Here is a 26,428-nt window from a genome sequence, read left to right as displayed (position 1 = left end):
AATCAAACAAGAAGTTTAGGTTCTCATAATTCCAGCTCTCCCTATAAGCTAAACCTTGCCTTACTGCTTCCTTCCTTTCGCTGCAAACTACAACTTCACCTGCAGCTGAGCTGACCAGACATTTGCCATCACAGAAGGGCCATCCCCACCCCACTGCTTCCTTAATTCATCCCTCCCTCTGCCTTCTGCTCTTCCCACTTTCCTACTATATAAGCGATTCTGCTCCTTGCCCTCTGCTCTGGCTCTGCCACTTATCAAGCCCTTTCCACAAGCTGATTTAACTCGCTAAATTAGAAAAGTTCTGCCTGTCTAGTAATCAATTTTCTGCTATTTTAGTGATTTACATCAGTTCACACAACAGTGAAGAAGACCAGAAATAACAGAAGAGGATTCATGGCAAATGATATGGAGGGAGGGGAACAGATGGGAGCAGAAACTCCTTTTTTTGGTTGTGAAATGTTAAAATGCTCTGCTCTCTTAGGAAAACTTTAGTTCATGCAGCAAGTGTTTTTTCTTGGTGGCTTTTCAGCAGCATTGTTCTGTTTCCTGGTCACTGTTTAATGGATGAGACACCTCCACCAAAACTTTGCCATTTTCTGTACCCTGTCTACAACAAAATACGTCTGATCAATAACTGGGCATCCATTATGATGAATTCAGTATACTGGTCTCACTGTTTCAGGTATTTATACCTGAAGGACCTTGCCAAAATTTGTTTTCATGAATTGTGAACTGTAAGTTCTGGTTTGCACCTGATCTCAGCTAAAGCAACAGACGAAAGGAACATCCTCAAGTTGCGCAAGGGGAGGTTTGGGTTGGAAATTAGGGGAAATTTCTTCTCAGGAAGAGTGCTCAGGGGTTGGGACGGGTTGCCCAGGGAGGTGGTGGAGTCACCGTCCCTGGGGGTGTTGAGGGAGAGGTTGGACGTGGTGCTTGGGGACACGGTTTGGTGGCGCCATTGGTGGTAGCGGGGTGGTTGGACCAGGTGATCTTGGAGGTGGTCTTGAGCTCTTTGTGGTGCTGAAGCGGTTCAGCTGTGTGGCTCCCCACAAGGTGTGCGAGCACCCTGCTCCCCACAAGCCCCGCCTGAAGCCTGTCCCCCCCTCCCCACCCCACGGAGCTGGGGCCGGGGCTGCCTCAGGGAGCCGCAGGCCCGGCCCCGCCCGCCGACATCCGGGCTCCTGGCGCCGCCGCCGCCCGCCCGGCGGCTCGGGGAGGCGGCGGCCGCAGCAGCGAAGATGGCGGCGGCGGCGGGGAGAGCCGCTTCCTTCGGTGCCTCCGCGGCCGGCCTGGGCTCCAACGCCGGCTTCTCCTCGGCTGCAGCCGGCGCCGGGGCAGCCAGCGCCGGCCCCGCGGAGCTGCGGGCGGGGGGCGATGAGGACGACGGGCAGAACCTCTGGTAACGGGGGGGCGGCGGGGCGGGGGCGGGGGGACGCCGAAACCCGCTAAAATCCCCCCAAAATCCCAGCCTCCGCGGCCCCCTCGTTCCGTTTCGCGTTGAGGGGGCGGCGGGGGCCGGGTGTGAGCGGCTCCCCGGCGGTGATCGCTGTGTCTGTGTGCCCCGCTCCAGGTCCTGCATCCTCAGCGAGGTGTCCACGCGCTCCCGCTCCAAGCTGCCCTCGGGGAAAAACGTCCTGCTGCTGGGTGAGGCGCCCCTCCTTCCTCCTCATCATCCTCATCATCCTCCTCTTCATCCTCCTCCTCCTCCTCTTCCTCCTCTGTGTGCCTCCATCCCCGCCCAGCCGGCTTTGGGGCGCAGGGGGGAGCGGGCGCCTTCATGCATGGGTGTATGTGTGTGTGAGGGGGGTGTATCGCAGCTGGAGGGCTGCTGGGTGCTGCTACCAGCAGCTGGATCGCTAAATCAGCTGCTCTGCCCCTCCTTTGTCAGCCTTTCCAGCCCTGCAGGGAGCTCTGGTCAGCGTCTGGGGACACGCTCCTAACCCCGCACACGGTTACGTGGCCGCTGTGCGCCCGCTGATTCTCCCTAGCCTCGTGGTTTATATTTCCTTGAGTTCTTTCAAGTGTGTTTTTTTTTTCTTCCTCCACGCTCCTAAAGCCGTCGTTGCGACCCTTTTCTTCCTGTCTGGAGAAGTCAAGTGGTGGCCTACAGCGTCTGGTGAAGGAGAAAATTGCGCGAGGGCTGTGGGCTGGCCTAGTGAACCTGTTACATCCTCGCCCTCTGTTTGTTGCTTTTTATGCGGTACAGCTGAGGAGGCTTTCGAGATCGAAAGGTTGTGTTGATCTTAAAGAAAGGAGAGGTTGCATAACGATTGACAGCTTTTTGTGGATACTTTAAAATTAAATTGGACGACTGTCCTTCTTGAAACTTGCATTTCCTTTTTCTTCAAGCTGTGATCCTTGCCAAGAAGATTACATTCTTGGCGTTTTGGCTCTTCGTAGGCTACTGTAAAGGATACTGGCAATCTGTAATTCTCAAATTGAGACTGGACTTCTGTCAAAACTAAAGAGGGTATCATGAATGTTTTCAAGCACTCATTTAGCTTGTGTTTAATTTGCTGCACAGAAATATGCTATTCTCTCATTTACGTAGAGCTTACAGAATGACTAAGCCTAGCACTTAACTCATGCTTTTCTTGTTTTGTTTCTTTTTTTTTTTTTTTTAACAAGATGTGCAGATTAGTAGAAGAAATTCTAGTGCTTTCTCAAGAGTTGTATTTTCTAGAAGGATGCGGTCCAGAAAAAAAAAAAAAAGTTTGGCATGTATTTAGGAAAAAGAGCATCAGATCTGAGGACTGGCCAATGAGGATTGTGGTTCTGGTTTTTTGTATGAATATGTAATCTATGTATTCTCTTGGCTGATCATTTGCAAGCCAGCGTGCTGGCCCTGAAGTACACTGCCTCTGGAAAAGGAGAGGTCGTGTGTATTCTGTACTGGCCCGCTTCAGGTGTGCAGTATGTGAAGTTTTGTCTCTTCAGGTTCTCGAGCTGTGTATTTGCTATTTCTCTGTTATCTCACACTTCCTCTATTTTTGAGCTTTCTTCCTTTAATTAGTTTTCTACTAACTTTTGTTCTTAGTGTGGATCACTTCTTGTCATGGCTATTTCCAGCTTCATCACTCTTAGAATACTTTTAAGTAGCAGCTGTAAAGCTGCTGATGAGAATTGATAGTTCTCACTGTTTTGAGTTAGAGGAGTTACAATATTTACAGTATAAACAGTGTATTTGTCAAAATTTCCCAGCTGAAACGTGATTTGTAGCAACAAAGTAATGCTTTTTGATATGAACTGCATCTTAAAAAACAAAACAAAAAACAGCAACCCACACTTGGTGTTTTTTCTTTTGCCAGGATGGTTTTTTTTTTTGGATTTGCCTGCAGCATTTATATTTTTCCAACACTATATATACTTGTATGCCTAATTGTTCTGGGAGCCTGGTTGTTGCAGGCATGCTAATTCTGCTATTTCAGCAATTTATTTTTAGCTTTGTTAACATCTCATTTTTAAGAACCTGGAAAAGCTTTTAAAACATCAAGAAAATAACTAGAGGAAAGCAGAATGCCAAGTGTTAATCTCTGGATAAGACACGTTTTGTGAAGTGAAAGTTACCATAATACTGGTAATTTTCTTCTCAAAATTGTCAAAAAATGAACAAAGGCCAACCTACAGTTGTAGGTCTCTGATATTGTTTCATTTTTTTTTCTGTGGAGACTTCAGGCTTTGGCAGCACATGTAGTATAAAAGCATTTTTCCGTTATTGTGTGAACAAATACTAAAAATGCAATCTTCCCTAAACGTTTCTGTACAGCAGGCGTGCTCTGATTCATGGGCAGCTCTGTCATAGTGACGATAGCTACCTCATTTAGCAAATTATACCAGCAGAGAACATAAGGCAGTCCCTGCTTTCTGAAGGAAATGGGGTGCTCTGGTTGCCATTGCTAGCTACTATTTGCAGATAGCCAAAGGCTTTCGTTGCTGGGATATATTTTTTCCCTTTTCTGCTGGCTTGTTTTTTTCTGATCACTTATGTAGTAAAGATAGCTGATCAGAAGAGAGTGATGGTTTTTGTCAAGTATGATGACAAAACTGATGCGGACAACTGGGAGCGCTCTTGCTCATTGCCTTCCTGCTGTAGTTACACCTGAATCAGCAGGTGGAATAGATGAGACAGCTAAAAAGCCAAGACTGCGGGTTGTGGATGGAATCCATAGCACTGCACAACGTGTGAAGGGATGAATTCAGAGACCCAGGCTAGTCAATAATTCAATCAATTGCAGCACGTGCTCAAGCAGTAATATTCAGAATCGTTCCAGGATGCACAAGCAAACAGGCTCCCTAGCTTGCAAGTGAACGGAATGGCTGCTTTCTATCAGGCTGCACATTTTCTTTTTTACCCCAGACATCTCACTCTGCAGGGCCAGGCCTGTTTGTTTGAACCTCTGAGCTCAGCTCCTGGCCAAAGGCTGTCAGGATGCTCGAGGAGTTCCCGCAGTCCACAGCCAATTTACAGGTACACTTTTCTGTGTGCACGTGTTTGGGAAATGACTGTTATTGCGGGAAGCTGCTGCATCTCAAGGAGCTGTTTCAACTTGCCGCTTTCTTTTAGTGGACCCTTGAACTGTAGCACGCCTCAACATTCAACATTTAAGCATTAAACAGCAAATTGTCGTGAGAGGATATAAAATCACTATGAAATCTGCTTACTTCTTTTTTAGTGTTGAGCACAAATTTACTTTTCCATTTGATTTTTTTACCTGTTCAAATAGCTGAAAGTTTCGCTGCGATCATTTCATCGTTACAGCTGATGAAGCATCGCTTGTTGATGGAAGCCTGATCATTCATCTCAAATGCTTCTTAATTCTCTAGTCCTGCAGTTGTCAGATAACTATTCTTCCTCTTCAAATCTAAACTTGCAACCTTTTCCACCCTCTGCATGAAATTAAAGCCTTCCAGATGTAAGACAAGTTTTATTTCAGTCAACAGTCATAGTTCTAAAGTGTCAGTTGTTTTGGTGGGACACTGACCTAGGTAGTATTTTAATTGTTAGCTTTGCATCTATGTTTCTTAGAACCCCAAATGTACTTTTGGGGAATGTTCTTCCTGCTATAATACGTTTCCAAAAAGCTAGAATTAAATGAATGTAGTGTAGTAAGCCTTATTTAGTCAGAACCAGCATGGGAAGTTCTAGAATTGTTGGATTGCATTTATTTAATTTGCCTGCTTTGCCAGAGGTGCTGCTGATTACTGGATCTCTCTCAGAAATAGCTCTGAAGGTGAGGATCATGGAAGGAATTGTGTTTCTGTGTTCTCCAGGTAGGATAGTGACAGGAATACCAATAAAGACGTCCCTTCAATACCAGCACAGGATTATTCTATTTCAGTAGTGAGCCTGGGTAAAATGCACTAGATGACTTACAGGACTTAGTAGGTGATGTTACAGGTGGCTCAGTGCTTGCATTCGAGATGTGTGCTGCTTATACTCATTGTAGAAATTTCTGCAACGTTTGGCTTTCTCTGCCTTAGGTTTTTCCAAGCATAAGTAACACTGCTGTACCTGTTGCCACGGTCAGACCAGGTGTTCTTGTGTTGCAGGACTTGGCAAAAGGCATGCTGGAACAGTTGCCTACAGTCTGCTTTCCATCATGTTATGCAGAAACGCAATTAATGTGCTCCTGGTTTAATTTTGTACTGCCACAAAAAAAAAAAAGCAAGTGAATGATATGTGAGGAAAAAGGTGCGTTCAGTGGAGTAAAATAAACTCAGAGGAGGAAGGTTTTTGTCTAATGAGTAAATTCTAATTTAGTGGCAAGTAATTTGAAGACTTGGTAGCTCTTACTTATTGTGAACTTGTGTGTCGTTTTTGAGGAATTCTGGGGAGGAATCTCATCAGCATAATTAATTTTGTGCCTCAACTCTCTGAAAGCAAACTAAATTTGGCTTACTCTGATTATTTTGGTCTTGCTCTGCAAAAGGCATTCTTCAGTTAGTATAGTATGTGTAAACAAGTCTTTTTCACTAATACGAGGCTGTGGAAAAGGCAGTTATTAGCCTGTGCTTGAGAGAAGTGTTTATCTTGAACGTAGCTGTAGTACACATGCCCTTGACTCTAGCGGGAAGGCTGTTGTGTCTCCACTCCACTGGATTAAGCTTCAGAAATTCCACGAGGTGTGGAGCAGAGATCAGTCGCTCTGTGACTCTGGGAAAGCTGCTTTGCCCGGTTTGATAACTCAATTTCAGCTTTGACTTTGCTCTATCACATTTAAGTGAGGTTGGCTGTCTTCTATCAATACAAATATCTGGTGTTTTATTAAATGCTGTGAATCTTTCTACCCAAAAACTGTCTTTTTGTAAAAGCATAAAGGTAGTCCACAAAAAGAAAACCACAACCTTTTTCTAGGGAAGGGAGAGGATTAACTAGAACCGTTGTCTGTAGTTTTGCTTGGCTGTGCCTGAATATTGTTTTTAGGGATGAGTTGTAAAATTCCCATATCAGGCTGGATTTTAATTGATATTTTTAAAAAAGCAAACAACAAAATCCATCAAAGAGCCAGTGCCGTTATGATTACACATGTTGGATACATCCATGGCTTTCCAAAGCTGTTGAAAAAAAAATCAGAGCCCCTAACGTAAGAGGGACAGACCAACAATGCTGATGACAGAAAGAAAAGGCTTCACTTTGCCTTTGCATATTTTAATCGTGCTTGACAGTTTACAGTGGAGAAAATTGAAATGAAAAGTCCAATGGAGATAATAATTGTATTTATGGCAACTCCTTGTATAGGCTTCTGTGAGAATTCAGTGTCTTGCTTGCTTGTTTTTTGTGCTTCCTTTCTCTTGGAGGTCAGGAGCACGAGGATGGGCACCACATTGCCCTTCCTGGTGGGAGCAGCACCATGGATGGAGATGCTTTGACAAGCACAAAACCAAGCTCGAGGAGCTCTTTGGAGGAGGAAAGGAGCAGTATGGGGAGAGAAATGAAATGCCTTTTGTTTAGTTGAATGAAAGGCTTTCCATTTGGTTAACAAGACAGTGAAACACTGTGTGTAAACAGATTGTTTTGACTTAGTTTCAACTGCTTCCTAGCCTGACTTTTCCAGAAGAATTACATCTGTTGTCCCTCTTGTGTTTGTGTTCTGCTGTGGTGTGCAGCACCGCTTGCTGGCAAGCATGGCTTCTGTTTCTTCACTGTATTATTAAAGTACAAGTGCAGCTTGATGTGATGAAGAGCTTTAGTTCTTCAAGATTTATTTTGGAAAAGGAAGATCTTCTATGTTAAAAAGAACAGGATGCAAAATCTTAAATTTGCATCTATCTACCTGAGTTTTATTCTACTTTGCAGTTCTGTATCAGGAATTGTGTGTTGGAAACATTTTGCTCTGTGACCTTACATGTAGAAGTTGGTTGTTAATCTGATTGTTGCGTGCTATAGAAATAAAGAAGCCAAAGGATTTTCTGTCTCAATCTTGGAAGAGGAGTTTGATGATTACTCTACTTGGAGGTACTTAGTCCTTTGTCTTATGTAGTATTTTAGTAGAGCTTTAAAATCAACTATAAAACAACTTGTTTAGGAGAACAAACTTTCCCTTTTGTCTGAAACTAAGCAGCATTGCTTTTTCATGTACTTCATAGACATCTGGAGATAACAAAAGATATTCTTAAATATATTAATGTTCATAATGTCGTGCCATATGTGTGTCTGTATATACGTACTCTTGTTTAGGAATAAATGAGTATATGCACACTTTCTTATAAGTGCCTGGCAGCATTTACACTAATTGCATTACAGTGCATTACCCAACAAACCTAAAAGAGCCAATAGATTTTAATTTCATCACAAATAATTTCCTCTCCCTCTGGCAGAGAGAGGCTTCATACAGACTAAAAGTATTACTGTAGAAGACTTGAATTTTGAGAGGTCCTAAAGGTTAGCATTGCATGCAAATAGAATTAATTTGCTAACGAAGTTTCTAATAACTATTCAGGAGTTTTAGATTAGCATTGTTTTAAGGTGTTTTTTTTTCTTTTCTAATATTCATACTGAAAAATAACTACAAATTAAAATTATATGCTGCTGTTTCCCAGCATGACTTTATATATTCAAGACGTGTTGAATTATCAGATTTGTTTTGAAGATTTTAGGTTGGAAAAAAAAAAAGCAAAGATACAAATATGTTTTTGCAGCTATCACGGTTTTTAAAAGTGTATGCAACATGCTTAAAAAAAAAAAAAAAAAAAGATGGAACCTGAAGTCTTAGTTGCTCTCTTGTTAAAGGCGAAGTAAGCTCTTCCTAACTTATGAATTGTGTAGGCAAGGGGGAAAAAGTCCTTATGTCATATGTGATGGTCCTGTTATTCCTTTGACAGCTTTTTCAGAATATCGATTGTAATTTGGTTTATGAATATTTTGAGGTGATTGGGTCACCCACAGAATAGGGCACATCTGGGTAGGCAGCTGTCATGCACCCTTGAGAGTGAGTAGTCGTATTTGTAGACTGCTTAGTTGATTCATTGCTTGTTTTGAACTGCTTGTCAGGATGCCTTTTAATGCTTTTCCCCGTGTATATTTTGCTTTCCCTTATATCATCTGCAAACTTCACTATTCTCTTCATTGACCTGAGTAATTAGTTAAAGTAATTGTGAGCCCTTCAAGCCCCAGTGATGCATCATTCTGGTTTTGTAGTGAGTGATAAGCACTCCTCTCTGCAAGCAGTAACTTGTAGGATAGTTATATATGCCAGTGATCCACCTACCTGATCTTGGTGTTCTGAAATGGGTGGATGTTTGATAAGAATATTCTGATCAGGCTTCACTAATTCCATGATGAGAGGTTGAAATGAGTACTTGGAGAAGAGGAGGCTCAGGGGAGACCTTATGGCTCTCTACAGCTACCTGAACGGAAGGTGTGGGGAGCTGGGGGTCGGCCTCTTCTTGCAGATAACCAATGATAGGACCAGAGGGAATGGCCTCATGTTGCGCCAGGGGAGGTTCAGGTTGGAAGTTAGGAGACATTTCTGCTCAGAAAGAGCAGCCAGGCACTGGGACGGGTTGCCCAGGGAGGTGGTGGAGTCACCGTCCCTGGGGGTGCTCAAGGAAAGGTTGGACGTGGTGCTTGGGGACATGGTTTAGTGGTGACAGTGGTGGTAGGGGACGGTTGGACCAGGTGATCTTGGAGGGCATCTCCAACCTTAATGATTCTGTGATTCCATACTGTGCGTGCACGTGTCCAAAGGCACTAATTTTACATCCAGTCAACCTGTCTTATGCTGTTCTGATACTTATTTCTGTGTGTGCGCTGAAGATAATTACTGGGAAATGTTAGGAGTGAAAATAAAAGTCTTTTTCCCCAGGGGAGGTTTACAGCACTGAATTTCTCTTTACTTCAGCTGTTAGGCACCATGGGGAGTAGCAGAGCACACAACACAGCCCTGAAAGAGGGCTGGCTTGTGGGATGTAGATTTCAAGTTTATCTATATTGTTTAGCTTGGGCTCTTTAAAACAACAAACTTGTACAGATAGCATTGTTGCAAGTATGGCTTAGTTTAGAGTGCTTAAGTGTACCTTTGGAAATTGTTAGAATTTTTCATAACCACAGATGTTTCTTAGATTTAAGTTTTAGGCACTTCTGTTAAGAACTGGCAGATGTAGTGTGCAGAAGGTGCTAAACTTTCCCAACACAAACAAGTTGTAATCTTTCTTACCACGTGTGTAAAACGAAGTAGAAGGCAAGATAATGTAGCTAGAGGTCAGCTATCCTGAGAAACTAGGAAAGCTGTGAAGTGCAATCCTCTTTGAAAGGAACAACATTTAGTTTTGTTTCTTGAGCAGTCTGATGGCACAAACGAATTGAAGCTACCTGCGTGTGTGCTTTTATTACCTGGTGAAATGACAGAATGACTCAGACAGATACCTTGGCAGAAGTAACAGCGCCTTCAGCAGCACAGCTTGCCAGTGTAACAGCTCTTAGTAGGGTCTCCTCAGCTATTTCTGGGTGACAAATAGAAGAAATTCGAATAAGTACTTGGGCGAGGGTAAGGGAGCAATTATATTTCATCTGTGGTGAGGAAGCTTGAGTTCTTCACTTTTCAGGCAGAATTTCTTGTTTGAAAGAATGTCCTCACAAGAAGAGGAACACTGATGAACCGAAAATAGCTGTGCTTTCCAGCGTTTCCTGTAAATTATCTGTGATTGTGTTTTCTTAGGTGCATCTACATTTAATAAATATAAGGACCTAGCTAGCTAACTTTTTTCAGATAGACTTAGAGTTTAACTGATACAACTTCATGTTTCAGTTTTAACTTCTCTGCTGTTATCCAGAACTTAAACTTCAATTCTGGTCGTTTTCTCTTTACTCAATGGAAGCAATTTAGTATTTAAAGAAAAGTCTTTTGGGTTAATTGGAGTAAATAGTTATTATGCTTTCTGGTAGCTTCTACACTGTCAGTCAAATCTGAACCTAAAGTTGAATTCTAAATTGAATGTTTCATGTGATTATCTCTGGAATTTTATGTTGGGTAAGTTCAACGCCAGTCTATCTGCCACCTTTTCTGCTCTCTTCTGTGGTTATACCTATGGTATTCTTAATGTAGCCATAATGCTGTCTAGAAGATGATGGTCAAGTTCTTTTGAAGGAGAAACTTCAGTATGTGTAACAGTGAAAATTACTGTCCTAGAACTTTTATTTTTTATGTAGTGTTTATATTTACAGTTTTGCTGTATAGGAGAGTCAAATATTCTGTTTGGCATAAAGCTGATAAGGCCCTTCTTTGGAAGCTGCTTTTAATTTTATAACCTGCGAGTGAGTTTCGAGAACTTACTAATGTCTGTCCTCAGTAACTCTTAGGTACCCATCCTCCTGTTAAACTAGAGAAGCAGAACCCTGATCTGACTTCACATTTAGTTTGATTACTCTTTCACACTGGAAAAATTGCACATAAAGTCTTTGAGCATATACTTAGAAGATTTTCAAGAAGAGTCTCTTTGACAGGAATTGAGCTGTTTACAGTTTGCTTATGGTGTAAGGTTGACTAGTTATCTGAGCTCCCTTTTGGGGGAGAGAATAGGCGGGCATTAACAGTGGGGTGAATGGATGTGGATTGCAGGCTGTGCATGTACCAAAGTATGTGAATTCTGGTCAGAATGTAAGGCAATGGGTTACAGTTTGAAGAAACTTTAAAGAAGTGACAGAGCTGTAGAAGACAGGGTTGGAAGAAATCACCCAGAAAATGAGAAGGAAACTTTTTTGCCTTGCTCAGCCTGGTGTTCTGCCCTGCTTGATGGGGAGAGTACTCTTCTGATTGTAAGATGAGTTTACTGTTACATGAACTCAGTAAAGACTTTGTTACGACCTCAGTTGCTACTGAAAGACTGACGTTGTTTGGAGTGTTAAACAAGGCTTAAAATGTGTATAAAAACTTGTTCCAAATAGGGTAGTCACTGCCATACTTGCATTTATAACAAATCAGAAATAAGATTTAAAGGAGAAGCACAGACTTCGAACAAATGGATGAGTTGGGCAAAACCCTCTGTATTTTGAAACTTTAAGTTCAGTCACCTTGTTAGCACAGTGTTTCCTTCTTGCCACAAGTGTTTTTTAATACATAACTGAGATTAAAGATTAAGTGTTTTCTAACTTCTGTCTCTACAGGTGAAGATGGAGCAGGTAAAACTAGCTTAATAGGAAAAATTCAAGGAATAGAGGAGTACAAGAAAGGAAGAGGAATGGAATATTTGTATTTAAATGTGCATGATGAAGATCGAGATGGTAAGTTTGTATTCGTAATAATACCTTAAACCAAAGTAATAGTTCAATAGTGTGATATTTGGAATGAAAGTGGATGGCTTGCTTTCTTGATTATTTGCAGGAGTTCAGTTTAGTCCACATGAGTGATTTCTATATATCATGAGACAGTTTCTCACTCTAATCTCCTTTAGTATGTATCATGAAAGGAGAGGAGCCAGTGAAAAGGCTGAAAAGACCAGGAAAACAGCCTTATTGTGATGTTCTGAATGCATGCTAGGCAAAAGCACGCTTCTCAGACCTAGATGAAAAGGTGTTTTAAGTTTCAGACACCAAATACCTGTGCCTATGGAATGGATAATATTTGGGTACTGTTCCTAAAGATGATTTGACCAAGGTTAAGAGCATTGGGAGTTTGTTCTGAACGTCTTCACCAGAACTTGTGTAATGAGAGAGGAAAAACTTACCTAAAGGCAAAATGTAAATATACTAAGCTGTCTAATTTTGAATTGCCAGCTCTTGATTCATCACTGAAGTTGTGTCTATAGGATATAAAAGTACACTGTTTTGGGGGAAGATATTCTATTTGTGTGGTGATTGGCCTTTTGCAAACCTCAGGAATAACTTCCTTGTCCTTTCACTCTCCATCTAATTCATTAAAACTTAGAAGAAAAACTTGTAGTTGTGCTCTAGGTTTCTGACAGGTCAAGGTACCTTGTGTTCTTTTAAGAGTTATGTAGACATATCACATTGGGTGAATTCAGCCATCTCTTCTCAGCCCTTGGTCTGCTCACCTGTCAAAGACTGCCACCTCCCTGTCAAAAATTCCAATTTCCCCTTTCTAAGTTGCTTCTTGAAGCAACCCATTGTCCCTCTCAAATGGAAATGTTGAGTTCCATCTTGGGTTTTTCACTCTCAGGTAAAGTGTTTCAGATCTTCAGATAGCAGCCATTAAACTAGATTCTATAAACTTTAGGGTTTTAGAGGGGCATGTCTCCACAAGCTGCTTTCTGCTCTGTTGTTACATGTGTGTGTTCAAGTGACTGATAAAACGTGTCATTTTCTTTTTGCTTTGTATTTTATGTCTAATTCAGATTTAATAGCTTATTTGTAGTGGACTGTTTCGAGTAAATCTCATAAAATGTTTCTGCTTTTGTTGTAGACCAAACAAGGTGTAATGTATGGATTTTGGATGGTGACCTGTATCACAAAGGTCTTCTTAAATTTGCAATGGACGCAAGCTCTCTAAAGGACACTCTAATTATGTTGGTAGTAGACATGTCTAGACCTTGGACTGCACTGGATTCTTTACAAAAATGGGCAAGTGTTGTAAGAGAACACATTGACAAGTTAAAAATTCCGCCTGAAGAAATGAAAGAAATGGAACAGAAGTGTGAGTATTGCACAAATATGTAGGAATCTATTTAAATCAAATATGCTTAATGCTTTCTGCACCATTTAATGTTTCGACTGCAGATTTTTTTCTTGTTTGGAAAGGTGACTTAAAGCTAGGAGTTCCAGATCAAGCAAGTCAAATTTCAGATAAGTCTTAAGTAACTATATGAACAATGCTCAATACTAGTGTTTGTTTCTAATGGAGGTACTTTAAAGAAACAAAAAGCTTTAAGAATAAACACAGCTAGGTCGAGTTTATAATCTTGTTTCTTACAGATTTTTGTAGGTAAGATTTGACAAATGAAAAAAAAATCATAGCTTTCTATTTTATTTAAGTATTGTAAAGGCAAATCGTGGTCTTTCTACACTACATCAGTTTTCTACCTGTTCCTGTAGCTAGTGAATCTTACAGAATTTTGGATCTTTTCTCTGCCTAACAAAAATGTAGATGTTGAAAGGATTCACTATACCATGGTAATGTTTTAGGGCCCTTTCTACCTGAGGTGTTACATTACTATTGATGCTAATGCAGCTATATGGTGTGTGGTTTTGAGATACTATGTAGCTCTATCAGTTTCATGTCTTTTTAGCTTAAATACACAGAGCACAAAGTTCTTGCAGGATTCCTTAAACTATTTGATGGAACTGTCCAACGTCATTACTCCTTATTACTTTCAGGCATCCACTGTATTTCACTTGGGGTACTAAGCATATGAGTCCTTCCCCCTTCACCTCTTGAAATTCCTGCAGGAGTGAACATTTGGGAGAGCTGTGCGTCAAGATCAGATAGCATGAAATCTTACAAAATCTAGGAAATAAAAGTGATTAAGCGAGTCAAGAAACCATCTAGCCATTAAGAGTTTGGTTTCTGGTTTAATACTTAAAGACATTGATGGTCTGTGTGCAGGGTATAGTAGAAACCCTGGACACAATCCAGATATGAATTGAAATATGAATTTGAGCCTCTTACGATGTGACTTCATGCATTCATTTGGGTAGCAGGCTGCTGCTGCTGCCAAAATGAGGGAGGAATCTTGCTTGCCTGAGTTTTTGCTATGTAATCCTATTCTGGTATCAGGCTCATTGCTCATGAGAGGCTCCTGTGAGCTGATTTAACTTCTGATGGGACTGAAATCTACTGGAGGGTTGTGCATCTAGTTTTCTGGAGGTGTTCTGCTGTGCTCATCTTCCAGTTTTAGCAACTGAACCCTCCTCAAAGAAGGGACCCTGTGAGAACCAAGACAGATACGGAAGGCATTAAGGGATACATAGCAGCTGTGTGTGAAGGGTTGTGAGAGCTCTTCCTGTTGCTGAATTCAGCAGCCCCATTGCCTGGTTGCTTTAACTGTGCCTCTAAGGAGGACCCGAGATAATACCTCACAGCTCAAAGGCTGTGGAATATAACATTCATCTCTTCCCCTGCTTTTTGTACCCAAATGAAGACGAGTATATCATGATCACACAGCAGCAATTCTGGGAATCCGCCAGAGGACTGCCAGCGCTGGAGTAGTGTGATTTCTATTTTAGCATGTGATTTTCCCAGAACAGACAGGATGCTGTTTGAGAGATGCTCCCTTGACCAGCTGACGTATCTTGGTGAGAGGAGACCAGGGTTTAAGATACGATCGTTCTGGGAGGCGCTCAGATCAGATTGAAGCAGCAGTGTTCCCTGAATAAGAGCCTGAGCTGACTGTTGAAGTAGAGATGATAATCTGTACGTGTGCTTTTTGTTAGCGTGAACTTTGAGACCCGTAGAAGGATGGAGTAACCTCACCCTCAGGTCTTCCTCCAGGGCCTCCAATAATTCAGTGGTGTGTTAAATCAGCTGATGCTTTTCTAAGTATGAACTCAGGGCTCCAATCAGTTCGGAGGAAGTAAGGATGGATTAATGTAAATCAGGACAAAGCAGTGAGGAAGTACAAGAGCAGCTAGCTGTGGGTTTGCATGATGCAGCTAAATTTGTCTTGCTGCCTGAGTTCTTAGCTGAATCAGGGAGCGCTGCTCATGGAAAAATAATCAGTGGTGGTTTTGGGTAAAATACCGTTTCTGCCATGTGAAGCAGGACACGTGATGTGAAAGTACAACATCTGATGCCTAATATTGCATCCATGGCAGCAGGAATATTAAGTGACCCTGTAATTAAAGGCTGGGGTGTTTTGCAGCAGAACCTTGCAAAAGTTACACTTAGAACCTCATTTTTTTTCCTTCTGATTCTTGTTGTGTTCCAACTTATCCTCCTAGCTAAATTTTGAAGTTGTATCTGATCTATTGTGAAAATCATGCTAGATATTGAATACACTGTTAGCTAATAATACATCTAATCAATACTTATTTTATTTGTTTAATAGTATTGTAGATTGACTGTACAGATAGAAGTGTAAACGAGGGGTTTTTAGGTCAAACGTGGTATAAGGTAGCAGCTAAATAATATGTGTAAGGCTTTTTTATGTTTATTCTAACAGACTCTTACTAATTTTACCAAGAAGAATGCAAGGAAATGTGTTTTCTTTAAGGGACATATCAAGCAGTAATGGTTAATAGCAACTGCCTAGTGGTTCCACAGTGATAAAATAAAGATGTGTTAGTGTTGTCCTTGTGGACACTGATCTGGTTGTGTTCTTCTGCCTGTCAGTAAAGCAGATCTGACTTCCTAGTTCTCTCTCGTGCTACACAAAGCCAAGAAATGGGTGGTGCTCGATGCATGTTCAATTTTTTCCAAATAAAGAAGCAGAAAGTACTATACAATCGATAGTGCTAGAGGTCAATGGCAGTGGAAATCAATGTTGAAATAATAAAGTAGCTGATCTTTTAATACAACTTTTTTTACTTTCAGTGGTAAGAGACTTCCAGGAATATGTAGAACCAGGCGAGGATTTTCCAGCTTCTCCACAGAGAAGAAATACTTCATTACAGGAAGACAAAGATGACAGTGTGATTTTACCCCTGGGTGCAGATACACTAACATGTAACTTAGGCATTCCAGTAGTAGTAGTTTGTACAAAGGTTTGTTTCACATTTTAGGTTTTTTTCTGTATATTTTATTTAAGGAACTCTGTCAATTCTGGATTTGGGTTGGGGAAAAGCATGGTTCTTAGTTCATTCTGGATACTTTAGATAAGAATTCTTTAAAACATGTTTAATGTTAAAGATTGGGAATCTTCTGGAAGCCCTGATTGCATGTTAACTTGGAAGTAGTTTTTCCTGTGGTTATGCCAGTTTTCAGGGAATTGAGATATTTTTCAGACCTGGTTTTATGCACAGAAGTGAGCTAGTCAGCAAGCAACTAAAATTCCCTTTAATCACCACAGTCTTCCTTTCTTCTGCAAACAATGTTTTGGATTTTTAGATATTTTTGTTCTTTCTGTGAAAAAGGTTTAGGGTTCTGGTGCTGCTGTACTAACTTTTCTCAGTTGTTGGTGTTTCTGTGGCCTGTTTTGGTTTGTGTTAAATATGTAACATTTTTATTCTAAAAAGAAAGCGCTGTGGTTTTCTTGTGTGTCCCCCAGCTCTTCAGTTCTCATTGGCATTAAGCATACTGCATCTGCAGCCTCTGGCCCATAATGAAAGAGTAAACCTTTTGATGCATATGCTGTTACTTTGCTGGAAGGTTAACCCTCTCATTTGAAAAGCATGTTTTTTCTCTTTTCCCCACCAGCACCATTTTTTTCCTTTTGCTTCCATATTTCTTGCTTTTGCCCCCTTTTGCAAAGTAACTGGACAGAAAGGTGGTGTTCTGTAATACCACCGTGTAAAAACATTGTGCAGAAAATGGTGGTATCATTCAGTGAGACAGTGTTCAGCAGAGGCTTTATCATATAGTGTGGCAGGAGGTAAGGGAATGAGAAGTGGCAAATGCTTAATCTCTCAATTTAATGTTGATCACAGGACATGCATGCCAAGTTATGTATTAGTTTTAAGAGATTTTGCTCAGTTACAGCTTTTAAATGATCTCAGCAGGTTTGTGGGTTTTGTTTTTCTCTCTGCCACTCACCCCGCTCTACCCCTTATTCCCCAGTTGTGCACTGGAGGTGCAGCAGCACTGCTATTTCGGCAGATAACTGAGAGTGGTATATTAATTCTCTGCTTATCTCAACAGTGCGATGCCATCAGTGTTCTGGAAAAAGAGCATGACTACAGAGATGAACACTTTGACTTCATTCAATCACATATCAGACGGTTTTGCTTACAATGTATCCTTAAATGCATCGTAAAGACAAAAAGGACTCAATTTTTTTCATTAATTATGACTAGCTTAAAAGAATTTTTGCATCTGTACCAAAGTAGTACATAACTCCTTTACTGTGACTGGAAGTCTGCTTCAGTTACCCCCCACAGATATTGCTGAACTAAACTCTTCTATTTTCTGCTGGTTGAGTTTAATGTTTTTTACAGACCTATTAGAGCCTAGCATGTCCCCCTACTATGAATTTCGTTACTTGCCTTCATTACCATATTTAGGAGTCAGTTCCTTAATCAGTAAGTCTTAGCCAAAAAGACTAAGCCAACACGTCCCTAACACAGCAAGAAGATAATTCATATAAACATTAAATCACGTCAGATGTGCATAAGATGATTTTTTTTTTTTTTTGGCCAAATATGCAGTCCCTTCAGTGTTCAGTAATTCCACAAGCGAAGGTAATAAGGGGAGAAAAACAGTTTGAATTGCTGTAAGAAAGATCCACTGGGTTTTGTGTTGGTGCAGATGCAACATACGTAAGCTGTCACTATGATATTATTACTTTTTTATAAATTAAATATGTATATTACACTGGTTAGTGTCATTTAGTCGGCTAAACATGCCAAGAACTAGATTTAGATGCTAATAATATGCCTTCATTATGTTACCATCATTGTGCTGCGGTAGAGGGAAGTTTAAATACCAGTGGGGAGAGAGCAGTTAGCAGATGGAAAAAATAGTTCAGGAACGTGGCACTTCAGTTAAGTATGGAGATGGCATTTCACTCAAAAAGCTTTTAAGACCTATTTTTCAAAATGGAATTGCAGGTAATTGTAATAAGTTTTGTAGGTGGAGGAAGAATGTGAAAGATTAGTAGGAATTAGTCCCTGCAATTGAATATGCCATGCGTAACCTGGAATTCCATTGTAAACTTCACTGAATGGGAGTTGGATGAGATTAGATTACATTCTTCCTTCAGAATTTGAATTTCATACATGTAGGAAATTCAACATAGGTTAGGGTATTTGGCATTTTTATAATCCCAAAGTGAAAATTACTTAAAACTTCCCTGGCTGCTTTTATTAATCCTGTGTATAAACAGCGTTACTTTAATATTGAAGCATGTTGGAATACTAAGCACTCTCTTAGAGCTCAGGCCCCTAATCTAAAAACACAGCTGGGAAAGCGAGGATGTTTTGCATTTTTGAAGCTACAAGTGTTAATGCTGTAGTGTGTGCATCACATCTCTACGTAGTCCTGCAGGATAGGATAATAACAAGATAAAGATATGGTATGAAAATTTTCCTATGCAAAAAACAAACAAACAAAAAAAACCACAGTTTTGAAGACATCACAGGGAAGCTTTGAGAGTGAGAAAAGCCTGTACTTTAAAAGCAACAGATGAGCTGCCCTAAAATAAATGCAGGAAGAAAGATTTAAATTACTAAAAAGCTTATTTCAAAAATAGTGCTGGTAGTTGTTTGACCTGTATGATTTTGCGTTCCCCCTTTAAATTTTACAGAGGAAGTAACCTTTAAAGCAACAAAAATGCTCAATTCACCATCTCTTACCAACTGCTAAAAATGAATTTTCTTTAACAAGCTTGTTCAGATGGGGCAGCACTTATCTACACCTCAGTAAAGGAGAACAAAAACATTGATTTAGTGTATAAATACATAGTCCAGAAGTTGTATGGGTTTCCTTTCAATGTTCCAGCTGTTGTTGTGGAAAAAGATGCGGTATTTATGTAAGTTACCCGTATTGTTATGTGTAACAGCATTTAGAGCCTGCTTTTTGTCTTATGCTTTTTGAAGTTCACTGTAACATTCTCGTAAGCTGGGGTTTGTGAATGCCAGTGGGCTGAAATCAGAAATACTGCCCCAAAGAGAAATGTTAATCCAGGAGACACTTCTTCCCCGTTACGGTGGACCAGTCCCAATCTACAACCAGTTGTACCTGATTACGTGGAAGATAGGGAAGGATGACAACTTCCCTGGCTTTCGGTTCTGTGCAGTTGAGGATAGCATACTAGAATAACCTGAAGTAACCATAGAATTTGAAGCCAAATGATCCTTTTTCTAGTCCTGCAGGTTGGGATAATGACAAGAAGATAGGAATATTGCACGAGAACTTTCAAACACTAAAAGCAGAAGACAGTTTTGAAGATAACATCAGAAAACCACCAGTCAGAAAGGTAAATTAAGATGTTTTAAAAGGAGAATAAATATTCCTAACATTTTGGCATTCAGCTTTTTACATACTTATTTCTGTCAGCTTTTGGAGTGTTTCCTTGAGACTTTGCTTCCAGTTTATCGCAAGACTGTGATAAGTTTATCATAAGACTGTGATAAACTTGTTTTTGCTTGTCTTGTTCTCAAAGTTCTTCTTTATTTATAAAAACAAAACAAAACACTCTGTATGTGATTATGCAGCTTCCACAGTATAACCAGTACGTTTCTCTCATAGTCTTTAAGTATGTAGCTTGACAGAACTACATGCTAGCAGCAGTGGACCCATGTGTACAGAAGCTATTCAAGGCAAATATTTTTGTGACTTTTTCTAACAAAGCTAAGAATTTGGGATTGATCGTATTTCTAGATGTGAATATTTTAGCCAGGAAAATGAATACTATGCCCTTTCTGTAATCTTTAGGGAAGAAATCAAGACATACAATACTATCTAAAATACAAAGTGTCCAAGGAAAATACAAGTGGCAGGCTTTTTGCATGCTTCTAAACTTGAGGATGGATTAAAAATTTTGGTGTTGGTATTTGCCATGTTTGTTTTGGCAGTTTTTGTGGTGAGCTTATTTGGAGGAAAAGTGCTTGAGACTTGATGCTTTGAACTGGGATCTAAGATCTCTGTCCATTTTATAGACCAGTCTAATGTAGCACAGGCGAAGAGTCACTTTTGCAAAAGTTACTGACAGTAACACCAAGGTTAGGTCTGCATAAGTTAACAGAGAAAAGGGAGTGTGCTGTGGAGGGCCTGCGTCTGTGACCAGAAACATAACTGTATCACGCTTTAAATGCCTTTTAAACTGTTTCCTTGATGATTCTGACACCCCCTGAAGATACCTTGTAATCACTTGTAGTTCCTCTTTTATTGAACATAAAACGGATCTTTCCATAGATACATCTAGATTTATGTCAGACAGGTCAAAGGACTAAATGATCCTTCCATTTCACTTCCAATTAATGTAGCTTAAATGGAATTACAAGGTGTCAGTCTTAAATACAGAAAATGTGTAATATAACATGGTGATCACGTTTCATTCATTACTGAACGCTTTGGTCATATTGACTCGGAGGTGTAAAAAGAATACTTCTTCCAGTTAAAACGATGTTTTTGGTTTTTGTATTGCAGTTTGTTCATGAGAAAGAAATTGTGGCAGAGGATGACCAAGTGTTTCTTATGAAGCAGCAGGTAACTTTCTGTCTAAAAAAACAATTAGCCATTTAACAAGATCCTTGATAGAAGTTTGGTTTTGTATTCTTAGTTACTGTAATATCTAACATTACATGGGTTTGTGTGTTTTCTTTTGCAGTCGCAGTTGGCAAAACAACCACCTACTGCTGCAGGAAGGCCAGTGGTTAGTAATAAGAATTTTAAATACCATTACATGAAAATGATCCACTCTCATATGTTTAGTGTGGTTAAAGCAAGCAACCCTCTATCAAATAGTTTTTAGTCTTTTTTTTTTTTTTAAACTATGTAGTGTTGAAAGCCTACATCTTAACACTGCTCTAAAATGATGATGCTTCTTCACAGCTAGACATAACTTGTATTGGCAGCAAGGGCTAAATGTCATGGCTTTACTTTTCATGTGTTAGAGAACATCTAAACAGTTACATGACTGACCTTCCCATCCAAAGAGTGTGCCAGAGAGCAAATGGCATTTCAGCTGAATTGTCTTGGTGAAACTTTTCCTAAATTTGACACTATCTCTGAGAATATTGAGACTCTGGAGAGGGAAAAGAAAAGAAAAAAAAAAAAAAAAAGGGTCAAATAAGAACTATGACAACAACTACATTTAAAATGCTATTAAAATAACTAAAAAGTTACCAGTTTAATAGAGAGCATGTGATATTTCAAAGGTGGCTTTATCTTGTTTAGATGAACTGCGATTTTACAGAAAAAGGATTTGTTATCTTTGAAGCATTTTTTTTTTTTAAACTGGACTACCTTTAGTCATTTCTACAGTATCTATGGCATGCATTGTCTTTGCAAGAAGCTGGAATAGTTCCTCTGTAATCTCATCAGTACAGTTTTCATTATGGTCAGAGGCACTACTGAACAGCACGTGGACTTCAACGTTTCTTGTTGAGGTGTGGAGGGAGTAAGCTTCGCTAGTTGCTTCAGTTGAACTGATGTTAATGTTTCTAATGATGTCATACAAGTGTGGAAGAAATCACATGCTTCAAGAAAATTCTGTGTCATTTCAGCTGTGTGGGATACTACGTTGTTTCAAAAAAAAGAGAACTGTGAAACAAGTGCTTCATTTCATGCATGATATAATTCTGTAGAAGATTGACAACTTCAAGCTTTGGCTTTTTTTTCTCATCCTCTTTCTTTGTGTAGGATGCCTCACCGAGAGTTCCCGGAGGATCTCCTAGAACACCAAATAGATCTGTGACATCAAATGTCGCCAGTGTTACACCAATCCCTACTGGGTCCAAAAAAATTGATCCCAATATGAAAGGTACCTTTTCTTTTGAAGGCACAAACGCATTTGGGGAAATAAAACAGCTGTTTTACTTCCTTTCTTTAATGTGCTTACTTAGCATAAATAACTGAAACACTAAATCAGTGTTACTAAACCTAATAAATTTTGTGTGTTTTTTGTGTCCCCCCTCCACCTTGTAGCTGGAGCTACTAGTGAAGGAGTCCTGGCTAACTTCTTCAACAGTCTGCTGAGTAAGAAAACTGGTTCCCCTGGTGGCCCTGGTGGTGTTGGTGGCAGTCCTGGAGGTGGCAGCACTGGTGGTGCTGGCAGCAATTTACCACCATCAGCAAAAAAGTCAGGTATGATGAAAGATCAATTTCTAACCTAAACTGTGGCATCATTCTTATTAGTACAGCTCATCAGACGTATGAATGCTTGTGTTTTGTTGGTACTTGATGATAATGTTTTAGACAGCAAGAGAAAAAAACACCTGGCTCCCCACTTACATTTTGTGTAGATTGACCCGGAGATAAGCTTTATTCCATCTGTGTGCTTCCTCCTTCTGTATGCAAATCTCAGTTTGCTGAGCAAAGTGCAGAAGTACTTCCTAACTGGGAAGTCTGCAGCGCTTGTTGGAGCAGCGTCTGGAGAGTGTTGTAACAGGAGCTGTTGTGTGCCACGCAGAGAGCAGAGCACCTGCTGAAACATCCCTGGGGAGTGGCTGGCAGGTGGCTTGGCTGAATTCAGCCAGGTGAGGGCAGCACTGCAGAGAAGTGGTGCATCAGAGCTGTGGCACAAATTTCAAGAATAAAATGAAACTGTTAGGGAGGAAAAAATGTTCTCAGAAATATCCTACTATGCAACAAATGAAGGGTTAGGGGGTAGCCAGTTGAATGTGGCATGTAGTTAGGTTTTCAAGGAGTTACCATGTCACCTCCTAACCTTCATTGGTACTTACTGTCCTGTGTTTAGTGTTATTGATAAAACTCATTTTTTTCATCTGAAAATTGGTTGGTTTGGGATCTGAGTATGATTTGAAGAGCAGCACAGGACATTTAGATTAGCTGTACGGATAGTTCCTGTGAAGTTGGATCTTCAGCAAGGATGCTTGAGACAGTGCTAAAACACCATGTACATCAGAATTGTCCTTTAAAGCCCAAGGTACTGTGCCTACTTGTCATGGTGTGAACAGTCTCTAGTTCTGCTCTGCCTGCCTTTTTCTATGTCATCTTTTCCTCTCCTGTGGTAGAACGTGGCAGATAGAAACCTAGACTGAGTGATAAGAATGACCTGGTGGAAAAATATGGTGTAAGTTAAGCTTGAATCAGGTCTAAGTGTGATTGCACAAATGTCTGTGCCATTCCAAGATACGAGGAGGTAAGCAGGTGAGGAGAGAGAGGGACTTGCCACCTGAGGGTGTGCATGCACCCAGCTGCAGCAGTATCAGGTCTAAGCTGACTGAGTGCGTGAAACTGACCTTATTGGTCTGTGGTGAAAGCCTTGATTGCCATTCAGAATTAGTGTAAAATACAGCTGATACAGGAAAGTATATTTTCTAGCAGTTGTGAATCCTTCTAAACAATGTTATGTATTTTTAACCTTCCATTAACTCTCCATATGCTGACAATTTATATTATAATTATGGAAGTTATTTTGAGATATCTGGAATATAGAAGGATGTGACTTTATCGCTGTTGATTTTTGGCCTTAAGTCTTTACTTTGCAACCCAAAGTGTCCAGTAACAATATTTGGGATTTGTCTGAAGCAAAAATGTAGTTCTTCCATCTTGGTTTTTTTTTTGTTGTTGTTGTTCAGTTTAACAGGTGCTTCTTGAGTATTAAAGAAACCACAGGCTTTCCCAGAACTGTTTCATAAACGTGACTGAATGATGTGCATTTCTTTTGTAGGTCAGAAGCCAGTTTTAACAGATGTTCAGGCAGAGTTGGACAGAATTTCACGGAAACCTGACATGGTCTCTCCAACAACCCCTACATCTCCCACAGAAGGTGAAGCATCTTGAAGACACCAAATAAAACCAATTGTTCAGTTTTCTGGGATAATTCAAACTTGCCTCTGCCTCTTCCTTCAGTGACTGGAACTAAAGAACTGAAAGATCTTTTCAGAACACAAACAGTTTATGTCTGTCTTTCTTTCATGTGTTGCCCAACTTAACAAAAGGGAGCTGTACAGATGGAAAATGGTATCACATCATGTAGGACTGCTGTTCACAGTGCAAGAATAATAAATTTAATTTCTTGGGTTTTGTTGAAAAGTCAGCATAATTCTGTAAAACTGGCAAGTATGTCCACTTATCAGGTAAAGGTTGCTTAGAGCAGGAAACTGATACACACCACAGGCACTTAATTTATATTGATTTTCCCGACCTGGTGGTCAGGTTGAATACCATCTTAAGTAGAGCTTAACCTCTAAAGGAGAGAACTACTGCTAGTTTTTGTAAGAGAAAATGCATTGCACAAAACTGTAATGACAACAATAAACTCCAAATATATTTGAACACTTCATTTGGAGTACGTTTGCAAATCTGTTTGATCTCCCCTGAGATTAACACTGCGTTCAAAAACCCATGCAAAAATTTCATTCCAGATATGTCTTCAAATTAGTGGCCAGTTTTTTTGGTTGTTTGATTAATTTCAGACACTGAATAAACGATGTATAAAGAAAAAGCAGAGGTTAAATGTACAGATAATCAGTATCCAGATTTGTCTATATATATGGCTCGGCCTTAATGTCCCCCACTATGTTTCCCACATGAATTATGGTTTAAAATTGGTCATCAAAACTGTAATCAGTTAATAAAGTATTCTCTGCATTCAAATTTAAGTAACTTTCATTGAAGCCATGGTGTTCTTTGTTTACAGTTACGTTTTATACCGCATACTTAATTTTTTTAAAACATGCTTCTTATCTTTAACCTCTCTGTGAATAAGATCACCGGGACAGATTTAAACTTCCTTAAAACATTGGTTCTGGAAGGAACTGCCTGAAGTCTGCTGCATTTGTTGCTAGGAGTAACACCAGCTTATCAGACTTGTGTGGATTCTGCTGTAATGTATTCTGAAAACACCCTAGTTGCACTAAGGATCCTGCTGATGCCTTCGGTATATTGTACGAGAAGTAGTTGACTGAGGTTAGGGCTTTACTTCAGCTTTCGGTACACAGATGTTGAGCATCCCTTTACTGATCTCTTTTAAGCTTACGGTCTCTTCCTACTTGCGGCTACGGGATAGTAAATGTGAAAAGTATATCCTTATTGAGTAATTGCCAAGTGACCTCTTCAGTGTGTTTAGGGTGGGTTTTCATTGTTGGTCGTTTGTTTTAGGTTTTTAAATAGTCTTACATTAATTTCTCTAACTCTTTAGAAAACTTCAGAAACCCCCTGATGAAGAAGAGGTTGATGCATGGAGAAATGCCTCCCTATCAGTACACTTCTGATAGTAGCTTATGCATGTAAACTTCTTGAAACATAACTCTAAGTGCTAATAGGTGCTGTTCCTAACATCAGCAGCATGCTTTTTCGTACATAGAGCTGCAGTGGTACATGTTTGTGGAGTGAAACTTCAGACTTTAGGACAATATCCTAAACTTTCGTACTGCTCAGGTTTTGGAAAGAAAACTTTTAGCTTCTGCATTTTTCATCTGAGCATCTGTCAAAGCCCAGTATCCTTTTTGAAGCTGGAAACTCGGACGTGTTATATTTCCATATATTTTCTAGTTTTCCAGAAATATATTAGGAACTATTGAACTAGGTGGCCTTTTTTTTTTTTCAGAAGCAGGGACAGGGGAAAACCTTACTAATGACTCATTAGAATTTCACTTCATAAAACAAAGTTCTAGAAATAAATGTCACTTCTGCAAATATAAAACTTCTAAATTTATTCCTTCCCTAGCCCGTTAGTTGTTTTATCTATTTTATAAAAAAAAAAAAAAATATTTAAAGAACATTGGCCTTTCTATTCTACAATGCTACCTCCCTCCTTAAAGTTAAAATTCTCTTAAAGCTGCTGTCACTATCCCCAGCTTTGTGCTTTTTGGAGCAAAGACTTTAAGGTATTTTTATGGCAAAAAGAAAATGAGAACTTGTTTCTATTTAGCCTGGTGGCTTTGGCTTCTTGTTTCCATTCAGTGAGACCAAGACTACTTGGCTGCTGGCTTTGGCCTTGAGTTGAAATTTCCCTGACTATTGCTCTGACAGGAGTGTCAAGATGCAGACAAGATGAAGGTGTCACCAGAACTATCATGCAAAACAAGCCTATGTAATAGAAGATGTTTTTCACAAAATGTAGTGCCAATTAATCCTCATTCTTTCAGGCACCAAAGTTACCAGTGGGGTAAAACAAGAGAAGGATGCTTGGAAAGGATACTACTTTGTTATCATTTATTGTGCTTCAATGTCCTACCTGTAGATGTGTTAGGTTTGTTATGACCTGGATTCTAAAAGGAATAACAGCGTGAGTAACTTCTAATCACTTTTGT

At 40.0% G+C, this 26,428-nt stretch overlaps 1 protein-coding gene across 1 annotated transcript; it reads left to right on the top strand.

Annotated features, from left to right (window-relative positions):
• The first annotated feature begins 1,212 nt into the window (after positions 1–1,212).
• DYNC1LI1 (dynein cytoplasmic 1 light intermediate chain 1) lies at positions 1,213–24,779 on the top strand. The gene is made up of 13 exons (XM_032181625.1): positions 1,213–1,399; positions 1,571–1,644; positions 11,603–11,719; positions 12,858–13,088; positions 15,924–16,093; positions 17,187–17,280; positions 18,879–19,014; positions 19,350–19,461; positions 20,634–20,693; positions 20,815–20,859; positions 21,849–21,969; positions 22,134–22,292; positions 23,842–24,779. Exons 1-13 carry the CDS (start codon positions 1,239–1,241, stop codon positions 23,952–23,954), a joined length of 1,593 nt encoding a protein of 530 aa, XP_032037516.1. The 5' UTR covers positions 1,213–1,238; the 3' UTR covers positions 23,955–24,779.
• The last annotated feature ends 1,649 nt before the right edge of the window (positions 24,780–26,428 follow it).

The sequence above is a fragment of the Aythya fuligula genome, chromosome 2, assembly GCF_009819795.1.
Source record: "Aythya fuligula isolate bAytFul2 chromosome 2, bAytFul2.pri, whole genome shotgun sequence".
Lineage (NCBI taxonomy): Eukaryota > Metazoa > Chordata > Aves > Anseriformes > Anatidae > Aythya > Aythya fuligula.
Note: the sequence above shows the minus strand (reverse complement) of the source record. Positions and strands in the feature narration are given on the sequence as shown.